General features: G+C 33.3%; 1 protein-coding gene across 1 annotated transcript in view; it reads right to left on the bottom strand.

Annotated features, from left to right (window-relative positions):
* LOC133192915 (uncharacterized) overlaps nucleotides 1–18127 on the bottom strand; it is an 804603-nt gene that overhangs the window by 544641 nt on the left and 241835 nt on the right. Inside the window, 3 exon segments of the mRNA XM_061328921.1 lie at nucleotides 1742–1957; nucleotides 2061–2288; nucleotides 4405–4602. Coding sequence (XP_061184905.1) covers nucleotides 1742–1957; nucleotides 2061–2288; nucleotides 4405–4602 — 642 coding nt within the window.

The following is an 18127-nucleotide window of genomic DNA, read 5'->3' as shown; positions in this document are numbered from 1 at the left end:
ATATATAAACCTTTTTGTGTGTATTCACCCATGGTCTATCAATAGGTGTACTACGGATATAGAAAAAAAATGGCCTTATATAATTAATTATATCCAAATCTAATGTTGAATGTTTCTTTTAATTTCATTGGTGTTTTACATTGTATTTTACTTGGGAGTTGGTTAATGTTTTCCCCACCAAAAGATTCTTGTTTTTCTTGACCTTCTTTGTCTAAAGCTTGGTTAGTTTAGATGTAATTGTCTGACATATATGTTTTGATAGAGACTGAATTTTCCTCTCCTTCTGATAAGTTGATAACTTATTACTGATATGAATATGCGTCCAATATTTCAATTAAATTTCCAATTAGTTAATGAGTGTGAATGATATTTTATTGTATGATGTAAATAGAAAGATCACATTGCTTTATATTTTTCAGGCAATATATTTTATGATCTGGTGTGTAGGATTAAGAAGACATTTAAAGGTGCTTGGACACAGAATTGAAGTTAAAATTTTCTCAAGTTTTCGGTATAATATCATGACTTATATGTTGCTATAGCATTTCAAACAAAAATATAATTAAAAACGTACTTTTATCTGTAAATTATTGAAACTACAAATTTCGGGACGCGTTTGATTGATACATCGTAGCACTTTCATAAAGCAAACTTTATCCTTAATACTTAAGAAAAGTAATTTTTTGTTGTGTATTAATGAAATGTATTCAAACTATAATCCAGAAAATTCAGAGTAGAAATGTAAGAAAGCAAAACCATGTGATCATACACACCCGGAGAAACGTAAACATTAACAATAACAGAGCTCGTGCCCTGTTTACAGAAACAGTTTACGTTTCACGGGTGTGTTCAATTTGTTAAACGCTGCACACATCACTGAGCACGGACTGACAATACTGGTGAGTTGGTTTTGCTTTCTCACATTTCTACTCCTTATTTTCTGGATTATAGTTTAATATTTTTCATTAATGCACAACAAAATTTCTACTTTTCTTAAGTATTATGGATAAAGTATACTTTGTGAAAGTGCATAGATGTGTCAATCAAACGCGTCCCGAAATTTGTAGTTTCAATAATTTCCAGATAAAATAAGTTTTTTATTTTATTTCCATGTGAAATGCTATAAAAACATATAAGTCATGATATTATACCGAAAATTTGAGAAAATATTTACTTAAAATCTGTGTCCAAGCACCTTTAATTTACAGATCACTATGAAACTCTATACATTGTATATATATGCAGTATTATTACTCGCAGATACACATCTATTCTAATTGTGATTTTATGCTTATTTAGTATTTATAATGTTAAAATACATTAAGATAATACTCATTGTAAAGTTTAACGACAAGCTTTAATGTTCTTTAATTGTGGAGAAATATAGATATTTTGTATTCATAGGGAATTATCTCTCTTGACAATCATTTTATTATTATTATTATTATTTTGCTTATATTTACTAATGTTAATATTGTTAATATTGCAGGGTTTTGATTGACTGATTGATTGATCTGGCAATAATAACGTCTTGTTCAGAACCCTCAACAGGCTGTGTTGTATTTCATAACCGAACATGAACATCAAAAGATGATAAACAGATACAGTATGATCACATAATAACATCAAGTGAATAAAACATATCAGTTTTTCCAACTTCTTTTGCCGGGTTTTCAGAATAGTAAAACTAATCCTCTATATCTTTAATAGTAAAGTTCAGTTCATTTTGAGACAAACTTACAAGGGGCCTGCGGTTCCAGTCTGTTATCACAGGCCACTGAGGTAAATGTTTCACATTTCAAAGTTGTTCTTGAAAACAAATGAGGATAAGTACATTCTTGTATTTGATTGCTTGCAAATCGTTTGGCAGGAAGTGAACAATTATAATATTGGGCACAGTTGTCCTCTTTGGCCACAACAGCAAATGGATGTGTTTTACAATAGTTCGGAGCACCATCTAGAAAAGAAGTAATGACCATTGAAATGTTATTTGATTAGCAAATCTTAACTGTGCAGACAGTTTTTACATGTATATACAGTCACATGGCAAAATGGCATACCATGTCCGATTTTTATTTGACAAACGTTGTTAAATGGATGGAAATATCCATGAGGACATTTGGCAATCTTGATTGTCCTGTTTTTATAACAAGTGATGTACAAGGGTTCCCAAAGATGGCCTATAAAACTTTGGTTTCCATCAGATTTACCCACACAAGAGGGTAGTCTCAGTGGACACAACTCACAACTTGGTGAGGAAACTGGACACAAGTTTTGTTTATATTCACCTGAAAAAAAAGCAAAGTAGTAGCAAACGAGTTATAGCAATCACATGACTTACAAATCAATACGTATATACAGTGTTAAGAAAGTTTGTACAATAATGAAATTTTTCGGGAAATTTTAAAGAGTGTAACTCAGGAGCTAAATATTTCATAAAAATAAAGATTTTTCAATTTCTTGCAATTGATATTTCAAAGAAAGTTTTAAAACAAATGATGTTTCGTCCATTTTCCTCTGGAGACGAATTGAACAGGTTCCTTTATACATGTAATATGATCTTAATCTTTAAAACGATTTAAAAAGCCTAACATGCGACCATCATTATCGTAGCTATTCCAGTTAACGCCATTTTATCTAAAAATAGTAACCTACCGGATGGCACCCAGTAGCCATTTTCGTTCGAATTTGCTACGTGAAGTAAACAATTATATGAATATGAATATACTGGTTCTTTGCAATGAAAATTGGAATAACCTGATTAAGTTTTCTAATATATTATTTCACTTAAGGTACATAAAAAATCATTTCATTAAAAAATTTTGACGAAAGTGTATTTTCAATAAATAGTATAGCATATGGGATATTTTAGATATTCATTTAAGATTTAGTACTTTCTAACGATTTTTAATACAATAACTGATTTTTTCATGAATTAACTGATTCTCTAGAGGGTAGCACAAATGTGCACGAATTTTTATAAAAGTTGTCTTCATTGGGATCGGAGACATATTTGTCATGTCGTAATTTAAGCTGATTTATGTAGAATGAAGCGTTGCCAGTTAATAAAAAGAAGTAAATTTAATGATTTTTTTTGCTAATAATCATATATTTCCAATCTTTTTTTCCGAATTTTAGATGTTCACAGGTTCCTTAGTGTTTTGGGACTGGAGGGATGAGGAAAGATAACTCTTGCTAGTAGACCTTTTAAACCATTTTTTTTAATTTGAATTTTCATTTCGTTAAAATATTCTTGATTCGATATGTTACGTTATTCATTGAAATACATTCCTTGTCTATTTATAACTGATTTTCCAAATATCCATGCACAGGTAAAGAAGAAAATGACATTAATTGTTTTTTGGAGAAAACTATCTTTTCTAATAAAAATAATTTTAAATATTATGAAGTATTTTTTGTACATGTTTGAAAAAGATGTCCTACACTTGACACTGAGTACAATTCTCTTTCCTGCTTGAACTTTCAGTAAGGCGCGACATTCTCGGCTCTCAAATGTGACCTACAGTCTCATTAGTTAAGAAATGAATAACATTAGCAACTTTGTTGTTAACAAACGATGGGATGACATAAACCACACCTCTTTATTGTAAGAAACGATGTAATTGGTTCCTTGTGTCACTCATTGACGTCTGACCAATTTTTATCCCATGTGTATATCACCCGTGAATGAAAGCTGTGTAAATTTCAGTATTGATGAGTAATCTGGCAACCATTGAGAATCTAGGTCACTATTTAAGAGACGCTAATTATGTATAGCCGAGAATGTCACGCCTTACTGAAAGTTCAAGCAGAAAAGAGAAATGTACGAAATATCAGCGATTCTATTAATAATAAACTTGAAATAAAACATTTAACTAAAATCAGAAAAACGTTTTTCTGAAAAAAAAAATCACTGAAAAATATTAACGGTATCATAACCCCCCCCCCCCCCACACACACACACATTATAAGATGTGCTGTAATGAAATAAATGAAAAAAAAATGTGTTTGTGATGAGCCTCCTTAAGTAGATTTTTTCCCAAAAAATTACAATTTTCCGGTCATTATTCTGAATTCACCTTTTTGTCTTTTTGACCCAGTGGCACTTTAGACATTAATATGACCCACTCCTTTTGAAAGTGGTAGTTCCTTTCAGTTCCAAACTTGTATCTACCCAAGGATGTTTTATGCTAAGGTTTGGTAAAACACATTGTGTACCCAAAGATAATAAAAAATCAGATGTAAAACGTGGAAAGACAGACAACAAAATAACTTTGATCACTTAAGCTCACTTGAGGCTTCGGCTAAAAACTAAGCTTTGAATTTAAATCTTCTTTGATTTGTTTTTAACTCAACTTAAAAAAAACTGAATGGCAAAATGAAATAATATTAAAGCTTTAATACAAGGTTCCTGAGGTTCCTTCCTTTCTTCACAGTTTACAGTTGTAAAGTCTTGACAAGATAAGGATTTTCTTGAAAAAAGATTTGGATATTTGCACTCTTTGTGTAATTCTGGATCTGAACAGTTGAAGAAATAAGCACAGTTGTCCAAATCAGGCAGTACTGCATCATGATGGACAAAGCAGTAGTCAGGAACATCAACTAGGGAAAAAAGTTTATGAAATTTAGGTTTTTATACGTAAAAGGATTAATGTTAAGACAATGATAAACACTTTTGATTACACATACAACGCACATGTATATGTAAGAACTGAATACTTTATATGATAACAATGAGCTGCCAATATTTCTTTGTTTTCAAGTTTTAAACCTAAGAATTTCAATATTTTTTTTCTACGGACCTTATTAGAACTAGATCTATCTTAATAAAAATAATACTCCCTGAGTGTGTGGGACAACTTCAGAAATGTATATTTGAAAATAGCTTTAAAAATACCTCTAGATCTGTCATTTTTATATTAAAAATAACGTAATACGGTACATGTTTATATCGCCTTTATTTTGTTGAAATTTAATTGATTTAAGGTTGTTACACTTCTAGATAAGAGCAAATTTTTGCATCGAGTACAGAACAAATATGACCGTTGTACAAGATTTATACAGGAATAGGCACGGCTAAGCCAAGTCTGAGGCACGGAACGTGTACGGTTAAACGGAAGACACGGGCACGGTTTCCGAGTCTGAAAGTGAGAGTTTCAACCACATAAACGTGAGTGCAGGCAGGTAATCCATGTCCTAGGAAGACGGTTTCTAACTTGTAAGAGCTGAATTATTGTAAGGTGGGTTGAGGTTAAAACTATTTTAAGGGTTTTTGCTGAGTATGTGCTTATATAACTTCGTTTGTTCAAATCAAAATTGGATGGATTCATGGTCATAAGCTTGTTTTTCGACTCTATTTGAAATGATTCTTTTAATTTCATTATATCGCAAGTTCTATGGTCAATACAATGACCTTGTCATCAAATAAAATCTATCAAAATGAAATTAATGCTGATTGACGTTTTTCACACTAAATTGTTAAGTTATTTACACACCCAATTGTCTACGGATTTTTTTTCCGTTTTTCCCGTTCAAGACAAGGAGCACAGGGCGGGTGTGACCGGTCGTAGGGGATGTTCACTCCTTTATGGCATCTGGCCCCAAAATCATGAACTGAGAACAGCTAGTCTTAAGGCAAAATTTCAAATCAATATAACTTTTTAAATAATTCTGATAATAAAACACAATTTGGTGTATGTTTGAATTTTAATATTATTGAAATCTGTAATTTTTTTTAGCCCGTATGTAAAGTGAAACTCAAGATATTCAAAATCGAAATCTTTACTTATGTCTGTTTTAAGTTTATGGTCCTGAGGCCTGATCCCACCTCTAATGTTTTAGAGGTTCGTGTTTGCTCTTCTCCTGATTTGTATTTTTTGAATGGACTTTTGAGCTTGAATACTGTTCGTTATCTCCATATTTCATCTCATCCAATATATATATCAGTTGGAATTGTACTTACGAGTGAGGATCCTGTGACTCTATATATGGTATATTGTCACACGGCTTTTTTGACGCCGGTTTTCGATAATCCGTGTGTCCATATATGGATATTGATACGTGTTTCTATCAAGGGTTTCTACGAATCCACGAGTACATATACCGTACTTAACATACTGACAGTACTGTAACATTACTGTAACCAAAATTACATGAAAATCTAACAAAACCCCTAAAAAGTACTGCGTAGTTCTGAGATTTAAACTTGGGCTCCTCAGGTGTTCCTGGGTTACACTGTGGTCACTCTTACGTTAATCAAAGACATCAAAGCATATAAGCAACATTCGTATGTTTTAGTGCTTTTTAAAAATGAAATATGGTATTTGAAAATACTAACCTTAAAAGTAAACTGTAATCATTAAATTTTAGTGTTTTTATCGTGTCAATTTTAACCAATTGAGGGTAAATGTTTATGTATGGTGACAAGAGCTCTACGTATGCACAATTTCTAAAATGAGGCAAGCTATTAACATACAACTTGATAAAACGAGGATATTCTCGTATGAAGTCATTATTTCGGAAGTTTATGATCGATACAATGACTTTGTCAGCAAATACAACCGATCATTAAGTTAAATGCTGACACATGATTTCAAAATAATTCTACTGAAAATTCCTATTTCACTGGAGCTAGTAAAGTGGGGCTGCGCTTGTGAATAAATGCATGTAATTTGATACTGTTTCTTCTGAACGGTTATTATTACGCTTATAGAGTGTTATTATAAAAGTAAATATTTTGTGTAAGAAGAATTCTCCTTTCACGTTACTCTTACGTAATGGATGTTTTATGCAAACTCGTTAATAATGCAGCACCCCCCCCCCCCAAATTGTGTGCATTGTCTCATGTATGGTGTGTAAATTTTAAATACTAAAGCATACACAACTTAATGTATATATGTATTTTTATATTGACCAATCATTAGTTTTTAGAAGTTATTTGGGAAAAAATTGTGTAATGTATGGTGTGTAATTATTAATTACATGCACAACTTCAGTCGCCCGCGTGGCGCAGTGGTTAGAGCGTCTGCTCTAGAGTCGCGGAGTAAGGAGTTGATCCTTACGTCGCGGGTTCGAATCCCACTGTGGGACGTGGAGACCGGTCTTTTGAATGATACCGAATAAACCGAGGTCCCGTGTCGCAGTAGGTGATGGCACGAAAAAGATCCCTCACTGCTCAATGGCCGTAAGTGCCGAGTATAGGACAAAATTTGCAGCTCTCCACCGGCAAGTGGTGGCATCTCCATATGAATGAAAAATTCTCGAGAGGGATGTTTAACAACAAACAAACAAACATTATTTTGCAACGATTTTTTTAGTTATTATTATCTTTTTTTTTGACTTCCTAATTTTGTGCTTGCGATTTTTTGATCACTATTGGATGGCTTCACCTGAAATTTTGAGGAATAATGCGGATAATCTCGAGAACGAGGAGAGATATCAATGTCAAACTATCAAAGATTATAGATCGTGATAGATACTAGCCTGGTCGCTACTTTTTCTTCCGTTCCCTCAGGGAAGTGAATTTAAAAAATCGATATTTTCAAACTTTTTATTTTGCTATAAAAATGATAGGGCTAATAATGAGTCTTATTAGAATGCGAAACATATAATTTGTTTCAGAACTTCTCAAACCATTTTTTTAATAGATATTCACCTTTTAGGATTGCCAAAAACGTTGGTTCTACGTTTATACTTTATCTGTTAAACACTTCAAACTAAAAACTGCTATTTCTTATATATTTTATGTATGTCAGGAATGAGAAGTTAGAGGGATTGCACAACTGAAATAAATATTGTTATAAGCAATAGCTTTTCAAGGAGCTTGTCTGACTAAAGCAATCAATATCTATAGTAAGTATTATGTGGCAAATATTTCTTTCGCAAGCCGGGCTCGTCTTCTATGAAAAAAATAGAAAACCACAAATATAAGAAAAAACCTTTTTTTGAAAGACTGTTTAATAAACATAAATGGTATGAGATTCCATGACCATCGTAGGGCAGGACATACTTTGTTGCGAAACATTCAAGTCTTTTCATGAATTTGTAGCTTATAGTCCACTTTTGGGGTGAACAGGAAAATAAAAATGTGAAGAAAAACTTACCGGAACTCATTGCTTTAGTGTTACTTGACCAATATACGATATGTTATTTGTACAGTATGATCAATATACATTCTAAAGCTCGAAAATCAGCTATAAGAACATACATTTAAAAAATTTCATTGAAGCTCACATAGGACAAAATATGCAGCTCTCCACCGGCAAGTGGCGTCTCCATATGAATGAAAAATTCTCGAGAGGGACGTTAAACAATATACAAACAAACAAGCACACTTATTCTATAAAACATAAAAGCCAAAGAAAAGGTGCTTAGATTTACTCATGACGTTTGGCGCGAAATAATGTGTCTTGTCCCGCTCTTCATAGTAGACAAAATAGACTGATGCATTAGTAAAGAAGTGTCAAAAAGGATTACACAGTCATGTCTGTATTTGGAATTGCAGGGAATAAAAAAAATTAAATGCATTCAGAATAAAAGAAGTAAACAAGTGAATAGTTTTCATGAGTAACAGATTATTTCTTCTGCTAACAGTTATTGTTAAAACACAAGTAACAAATATCGATGTGAATCTGCTTGCGCAGGGACGTCAGGGAATATCAGGGGACATCAGGAGTTAGACAGTGGTAACAGGGGCAAAGTCAGGGGACGTCAGGGAGTAGATAAGGTAGTCAGGGACAACGACACGACATAGGAGAAAGCCAGGGGGAGACAGGAAAATGTCAGGGACTGACAGGGGAACGTCAGGGTTTTTATTGTGGAATCTAAGGGGAAAATCATTACAGTAGTGATTGTGCACGCGATTTCTCAAAGACTATTTGGTGAATTTAGATGAAATTTTCAGAAACTGTGTGTCGTAAGTTGAATTTATTTTATTCGGTTGGAAATTGGAAATTTTACTTCCGGTTCAAAGTTACGAACCATTTTCCGATTTTAAAGCGAGATTTTGTTCCACGGATAATCTCAAGAACGGATGAAGATTTCAATGTCAAACTATCTGGGGTTATAGATCGTGATAAATTCTAGCCAGGACGTGACATTTTGTGCGTTGTCGGCTCTTCCTACTTCTATCGTAAGCAATTTAATACAGTACCGACCGGACACAACCTAACACCAGAGCGAACCCAAAGCGCACCCCGGGTTCGCTTCCTGGGTTCGCTGCGGGTCCGCTTTCAGAAAATTTGGGACCGCTCTGGGTGCGCTTCGGGTTCGCTCTGCGTTCGCTCGGGGTCAGCTCTGGGTCCGCTAGAGCGAAACTGGCGTTCGTTTTCCGGGTTCGCTGTACGCACTCATGCGTGAAGCGGACCCCGCTTTAATCTTGCCGCCAGTAAGCCCCGCCCCTTGTATATTCCAAATACAGTAGTGAAATCGATCATTACTGTTTTTATGGCGATCGAAACATGTACATGTAAGTGACAATATGGAGAGCGTTGATATAAATTTTCAAGAATTTCACCGTACATTCGACGTAGAATTATCACTTTTATTTTTCTTAACTTACAAACTAAGTATATCTCGAAAGAAAAAGAAGAAGCGGTGTTAAATGTTTGAAAGACAAACAACTGAATTATGATCTTATCTATGAAATACATGTAGCTGTGACATACTGTACACGTAAAATGCTAAGTTTTCACATTTAGCAGTTAACATTTAAGCATTTATAAACATGTATATGTAGGTCGTGATAATCACTAAAAATTCTCATACAGTGTAACTTGAGTTTCATTTTACAGATCATTTATAATTTACTTCCATGCTAGAAATCATTGTTTTATAAGGCGAGTTTAATGGAAGAATTATAAGAAAAAACAAAACAAAACACAATAAAAAAAAAACAAACCCAAAACAAACAAAATCTAATAACTGGTCCACTGATAAGAATATATTATTTTTTTAAGTTGTTTTCAAATACATGTAAATGATCATTTGAATAGTTTGTTTTCCTTACTGGTTCATGACCCCCCCCCCCCCCCCCCCCCCGCCCCACTACATACATGTACATACTGGATCGGCATGTTAACAAACAAAATTCTAAATGCTTAAAAATAAATAAAAACAAGAAAGAAAACAAACAAAACAAGAATTCAATAACTCTAAACTCGCATGATTAAGTAGATGAAATTAAGATAATAACGCCCGATGTTTGTTCTTTTTTCTCCTATTTTCGAGGAGCCCCCAACTCCTCTCCGTACTCGAATTGTTTTCTATGGGCCGGTTGTAGCGATTTTAATTTCAAATAATATACAGTGTTCTCTCTCTCTCTCTCTCTCGTAAAGCTATTTTTACTGATTTTCAGCATTCAGGTGGCAGCAAATTACATGAACATGTACTCTTCATGCAACGTACCAAAGAACTATGACGTTTCCAAATTCAAAAATCAAAAAAATAAATAAGAATAATAATTGAATTCCTCATTGATAACTTGCCCAGACGAGGTACATGTAACTTAAGGGGCAAGTGTCAATTTAAAAAAAAAACCCACTGCAATTGCTCTTAGCACCCGCAATATCTTCGATTACCGACACGTGATGACCTTGGCTTCACTTTGAAACTATAATTATTAAAGTGTTAAATTTAAATAATTATGACAATTACAAAGTTCAAATACAGGTACCTATGTAATGAAAAAATATATGTACGTTTTCGTATTAAGGTATCTTTGCAAGTTCAATTTACTAATGCTGGAATTACGTGTTTTTTTCATGCACAAGTACATAACGTACCCGTGTACTATTTCTTTTTATATCCATATAAAGTATTTCGAAAATTACATGTAGTACATGTAAGAGGTTCGTGAACATGTAAACCTGTATCACTATATATATGGACGCGAATGAAAGTGATAAGCATTTTTTTCTTTGTCTGACTTGCAAGTAGTTACAAAAATTCAAAAAGTTAAACATACAATGTAAGGTCTACATGTAGGATAATTAGAATTGACAAAATAATCTTTCCCTATATACATGTATTTAAATCAAGCTATTTATTAATTTTGGTAAAAGATTAATAAAAAATATATATATATATATATCATAGTAGTTAAAAAAATGAGATTTTTTTTTCACTCCAGTTTACGTATTGACATAATGCACATTTATACTGTACAATGTACATTTAATTTTTTCATGATCAATTATTAAGATCGATAATTTCGATGGTGATCTGGATAAATTAAAACGTGCATGTAAATTGAAATAATAAATAAAAAAATAATTAAATTAAAGCACGTACATTTTCTTTTACTGTATCCTGAGATAATAAAATTCTATAATGTATCGAAGACCAGTTTTTTTTATTCTTTTTTTTTTTTTAGTAACAATTGTTATAACCATTATTATCTTCTTTTTTTCTCTATTATGAATTAAAGTACTTACTGTCCGATAAAGAACAAGGTACGGTGTCAATACAAATCTTGCCCTGTGTTTTTCTTAAAAATGAAAGTGATGTAAACAATAATAACTCATGCTCTCTGAATCATTGAAATTACATGCAGAAAGATCTTAAAAATAATTTTTCTTACATGACCTTCTAAATGCTAATTGTGACGTCATAAACTTATGCATTTTCCCGTATTTTCTTAAAAAGTTGCAGAAGACACCACTTTTCAATGGAATTTTCTTTCAGATAAAATAGACCACACGCATCGCCCACAAAGATTTTGAGAAGTGTGATTTTTCAAAGAATTTTAAACAACATATCTGAAAATAAAAGTGGGCGACGGCTGTGAACACTTTTTCTTAAGGAAAATAACCCTTGAAATGGGTAATTTTGAGGCTTTTCTGTTTAAAATAGAGAAATGCATCAAATTAATGACGTCATATTTCCAGAATGGTACTCCTTCATGCCATATTCTTTCTTGATTTACCACAGTCATATACTCAACTAATATTTGAGCCAGTTTCAAAACTTTTTGAAAACAATAAATTTTTAGTGCACATTAAAGCTAAAACCGTATCTTCTTCTTTACGCAATGTATATTTATATATTAATGGATTTTAAAAATATAAAGAAAATAGATATGGAACTATACATGTAACATGCTACCTGGATTATAAAAATATATAAAGTATTAATAGATTTTAAAAATAAAAAATAATGAAAATAGATGTGTAAATATTGCATGTTGTCTGGAGAATTAAAATATATAAATGTAAAATCATGTTTTAAAATCATATTAATAGTATTTTTACACTGTACATTCACACGCTTTGCTTGTACAATGTTTAGATTACAAACTGGCATGTTGACTGGTCGATGCGCTGATGGCCAACGCATTTTATCCCTTATCCTGATTGACAGACCTGTTCGGCATGTTGATTGGTCGACGCGCTGATGAGTTAATCGCTAATCCTGATTGACAGATCTGTTACGCAACACCGAACGCGCGTTCGCTTTCTGGGACCGCTACTGAATTTGGGGTTCGCTTTCAGCGTTCGCTCTGGGTTCGCTCGGGGTCAGCACTAACGGACCCCAAGCGAACCCGAAGCGAACCCAGAGAGCGAACCCGGGGTGCGCTCTGGGTTCGCTTTCTGTTAGGTTGTGTCTGGTCGGTACTGTAAATTCGAATTTTTCAACCTTTATGTTTCTCAATATTTTAAATAAAATTTAAAGGAATAACATTCTTTTCGACGTGCTTAATATATAATTTGTTTGAAAATTGATAGATCTAAACTCGAGATATTTGTCTTTTTCCAACCTGGATTGAAATACTTTTTAGAAGTAGAATTTTAATCCTTGTTTTCACAGACGTTCGTATCCAATTAATCGCAGACGTCTGAAAAACAGTAAATGAAATCAAATGTTTTCTCACACGTCCGCATGGAATTGATCGCGGACGTCTAGGAAAACATTAAATTGAATCGAATGTTTTCTCAGTCGTCCGCATTGAATTTACTGCGGACGTTTGACTAAACATTGGATCTAAATTCCTCTTTGCAGTTGAATTTGAATCCACCTTGGCTATTCTCTTAGGCAAAGAGTTAATGATTCATCAAAAGGACAAAAAATATTATTTTAGTTTCAGTATATTTTAAATCATTACCAACAAGACTTTTTTTTATCCAATTTCTAAAAAGAAATGAATGACTTTCATAGGGGTAATTGATAATTGAGAACAGGACAGCTGGCGTTTTTGGAAATGAATAACCCGTCTTTGAAAATATAAATACACTGTCCTCCAAAGGCAATAAAATAAGTAATCTGACATCTTATTATGGACCTTCAGTAATCTGATTTGTGAGTGCCTGTAAGGAATCCCAACTCTTTGCGAAGATGAACAGTCACCTGAGTACAATACAACAATTTAGAGGATCCATAAACTGATGAATGAAGCTTTGTTCTCAAAAGCAAGAAAAATAGTATGATTAGGATCAACAAAATAATTGGTCTAGTATCTATCTGTCTCCCATTTATCACTATTACCATGCATACTAGTAACAAAATGTCTATTTTTTAACCCCATATTATAACTCCTCTCCATTGGCCTCTCTTGGCCTTTGAAGAACATTTCAAAAGTTATTTTTGTCTCATTTTTATTCATCTATTATTTCCAGGTCTACGTGTACCTGATCATTAAAACTATGAAATTAATTTTTGTATTATACAATAAATATTCTTGCATAATTTTCTTATTCTATTAACTTTTCAAATACATTATTTACAGTGATTAATTATCAAAGGTGAGTGGCAAAGGGGAATAACTCAGCAGAATACAAATTAATAAAGCCCTGACCAGGACCAGAACACTTGACTAAATGGTCCAGGTGTTCAAAATTCTGGTAAAAATACCCTTGAATATTAAAACTTTTACTCTGTTTGCTTCCAATATGCCAAAAAGCATAGAAGATTTTCAAAGAAATGCATTTTCACTATATTATCAAATAAATAAAGCCCCACCCTTACACCAGACCATCTGATCCAGGGGTCGTGAACTTACAATTCTGGAAGAAGCACCCTTGCTCTTCATAACCATACACCTGTTTCTTTGCTTTATAACCAGTAATAGAAAAAATATTGTGAACGAAATTATGCATTTTCACTATATAATCAATAGGGCCCCGCCCTTACACCAGAACCACTGAAGTTGGGGCCATGAAATTCACAATTTTCGGAGAGACACTCTTCCTCATCATAACTATGTACTTATATGTAATTAGTTTATTTACTACCCAGGAGCAGAGAAGAAGATTTTCAAAGAGTTCATGGATTTTCCCTATATAATCAATAGAGCCCCGCCCTAACGCCAGAACCACTGACCCTGGGGCCATGAAATTCATAATTTTGGAAGAGACACTCTTCCTCATCATAATTATGTACTTAGTTAGTATATTTACTACACAGGAGCACAGAAGAAGATTTTCAAAGAAGTAATGCATTTTCACTATATGATCTATGTAGCCCCGCCCTAGTACCAGAACCCTTGACCCTGGTGCCATGAAATTCATAATTTTGTAAAAACCACACTTCCTCCTGATAACTATGTACTTTGTTAGTTTATTCAATACCCAGGAGCAGAGGAGAAGATTTTCAAAGAATTAATGCATTTTCACTATATAATCAACAGAGCCCCGCCCTAGCACCAGAACCACTGACCCAGGGCCATGAAATTCACAATAATCGAAGAGACACTCTTCCTCATTATAACTATGTACTTAGTTTATTTACTTCCCAGGAGCATAGAAGAAGATTTTCAAGAATTAATGCACTTTCACTATACGATCTATATAGCCCAACCCTAACACCAGAACCCCTGACCCAGGGGCCATGAATTTCACAATTTTGGTAGAGGGCTCATGCTTTTTACAATCATGCCAATAGTTTGACTGCTTGATGTCCAGGGGTAAAGAAGAAGATTTTTAAAGATTGCATTAATTTCTCAGGCCCCAGGGAAACGGGGACCATGAAATTCACAATTTTTGTTTCCCATCACCCATAGATGCTATATGTCAAATTTGGTTGGAATTGTTTAAGCGGTTTCAGAGAAGAAGCTTAAAATGTTTAAATGTTAACGCACATCGCACGACGACAGACAAAAACGGATAGCAATAGGTCATCTGAGTGACTCAGGTGACCTAAAATCGATTTAATGAGTATTGGCAGCCCCCCTCCCCGCATCCACCTTAATTTGTTATAATGATAAAACATGTCCCTGGTCATCTTAGAAAAAAATAATTTGCCTGCATAATGGCAGAAAAAGAAAAGTATCGTAATCAATATCAATATTCACAAGCCCCCGCCCCCTCTTTGGGATAAAATGGTTATCCCCAAAAGACATTTATCTTTATCTATAATAGATAGTATCTTTATTTAAAACTCAAGATTGGTGTGCCCCAGGGTTCGGTACTCGGGCCCAGGATTTATTGCATGTATGCAAAACCAATCGGGGAAATTTGTTACAGAAACAACATGAACTATCATTGCTATGCAGACGACACTCAGATCTACATCATGATTGAGCCCCGGAATAATTGGAATAACATCGCCATTCGTCTAACTGCATGCCTCAATGACATACAAAACTGGATGAATGCAAATTTGCTTAAACTTAACCAGGAAAAAACGGAACTCATGATATTTGCGCCTAAGACCAGATCGGTTGAAATTGAAGGTTTCAGTCTTTCATTTGGAAACAACATCATCCATAACACCCCCTTTATTAAAAATCTTGGGACATATTTCGATACGTCGTTAACAATGGAAAAACAATGCAATGCACTATCTAAATCATGTTATTTCCACCTAAGAAACATTGGACGTATCAGAAACTACATCACCAAAGATGCATGCAAAACGCTCTTTAATTCACTAGTTACATCCCGTTTAGATTACGGGAATGCTTTACTTGTCGGAACTAACAAACAACTTACAAACAAGCTTCAACGTGTACAAAACACAGGTGCGCGCATAATAACATTGTCAAAGTCGAAATTTGACCATATAACTCCGGTTCTGATCAATCTTCACTGGCTGCCGGTAGAGTTTCGTTGCCAATTTAAGACTCTTGTTTATGCATACAAAGCACTCCACGGACAAGCTCCAACATATATTTGCGAACTAATTGAGCCGTACACACCTTCGCGTAGCCTACGCTCAGAATCATTAAATCTTTTAGTGGTTCCGTCAACAAGGACTGTGACATATGGGAATAGACGATTCGACAGAGCTGCCTCTACCTTATGGAACTCTCTTCATTTGTATCTTAGAAAATTTGAATCTATAGAAATTTTTAAGAAAAAGCTAAAAACTTTTCTTTTTAAAAAGGCTTATGACTTGTAAATAGACTGTGTATTTAATCCTTGAATTACATTAGGGTGACTGCATTTTATTTATTTATCCTATTTATCTTATTTTTAGTATTTTATGTATAGTGTGGATACTGAAATTTTATATATTTACCTTATAATTTCATATATGATTGCTGTAAATTTTTAAATTTTATGGTTTTATATAATATGCTTGTACAGCACCTTAGAGTTTAATATATAGGGCGCTCTATAAATGTTTAATAATAATAATAATAATAATAATATCTTTATTTAAAACAGCAAAAAGCAGTCAATCATTTTAAAAAAAAATACTGGCGATACAGCAAATAGCAGTTAATCATTTTAAAAAGAAATACTAGGAATTAAACCAATAGGTTGCCCACAGTGGATTCTTGCAAGAATTTATCAGTAAACTATATAATAGATATCATCTTTATCTATATCTATAATTGCATTCGCTTGTATTTAACGAGGCCGAGTCTAACTACTTCTACTCTATATATTTTGATAAAATTTCTTGAATGAATTTTTACTATTATACTAATTATTTTAAGATAAAAAATGAAATGTTTACCATCCCGATTTCTTAGGGACCCATCTCAAAAGCTGTCAAATTTTACTATTGGACCCTAAGGGAATTTGTTGGAAAAGCGCCAAATTATGACATTTTCCCCATATTTTTTGTATTTCTGCCCTAGGGATTTCCTTTTCAGTCAAATACATGTTATATAAAGTTATTGTAAAAAGGCACAAAATTGTGAAATTACAAAAAAGTTGACCATCTGGTTTGGTCTAGGAATTATTACAAAGTTTTTTTTTTCCAATGCCTAATACCTCTAAATTTGCATATTACGGCATAAATTTTGTATATATCGGTGCAGATGAATTATTTTGGTACAAAATAACCATGTATAGATTGCTGGTATGTTTCTTTTGATGTTCTGCCAACAGTTTTTAATAAAATGTCCATGGACGTCTTGAATACTCAAGCGAGTTATGCATCATTCTTCAGCGTCATGCATTGCTTACAGAACCAGGAAACAGTGACGTCGTGAAAGCCATTTCTGCGTTTATTCCTAATTATTGTCTAAAAAGCACATATCTAGACCCATAAACGTTATAGATAGTATAATATAATGTTAATTTTGTAGTAAAATTACAATACTTAGGATGGGTGTTAGTTGCACCTACGACTGCATGAAACTAAAAAGCTGCGCAAAGACATGCGCACTCGAATTAGACTCGGCCTCGTTAAAACATTAGATAGACAATTCTGAAATTACTTATCTATCATTTAATTGGTCGTATGATAATAACTTAGATGGACTAAAATGAACTTTAAACAATAATTTTGATCCAATGTTTTCTCAATCGTCTGCGTTGAATTCTACCCACATATTTCGTTGTGATATTTCCTTAATTTCTTAAAAGTGCGTTTTTCCCTGTGTGTGTGTTATTATGACTAGCATACATAAATATGTTTACTTGCATACAATAATACAAGGATGGAGAATAGGACGGAGACCTCTTGTTGCTTGCAACGAGTTTCTAGTTTTTTTACTTATAATTACATTTGAGACAAATATTTGAACCGAAACATAACAAGTATGGACTGCCTTATTACTATGCTGTGACTTGGACGTTATTTTGTCATGAAGATTCGCCTTGCTTTAAAATTTTTGTTTACACTGATGTTTAGCAAGCAAATTTACTATTTCATTGAATAAAATATAAGAACAATGATCGATATTGAGTTAAATTCTAGAATTTATGAATTCTTCATATAAAAGAAATCAAAAGCGGTG

The sequence above is a fragment of the Saccostrea echinata genome, unplaced genomic scaffold (assembly GCF_033153115.1).
Source record: "Saccostrea echinata isolate AGI-Se365-2 ecotype Australia unplaced genomic scaffold, CSIRO_AGI_Sech_v1 ptg000025l, whole genome shotgun sequence".
Taxonomy (NCBI): domain Eukaryota; kingdom Metazoa; phylum Mollusca; class Bivalvia; order Ostreida; family Ostreidae; genus Saccostrea; species Saccostrea echinata.
This window is presented reverse-complemented; position numbering and strand designations above follow the sequence as displayed.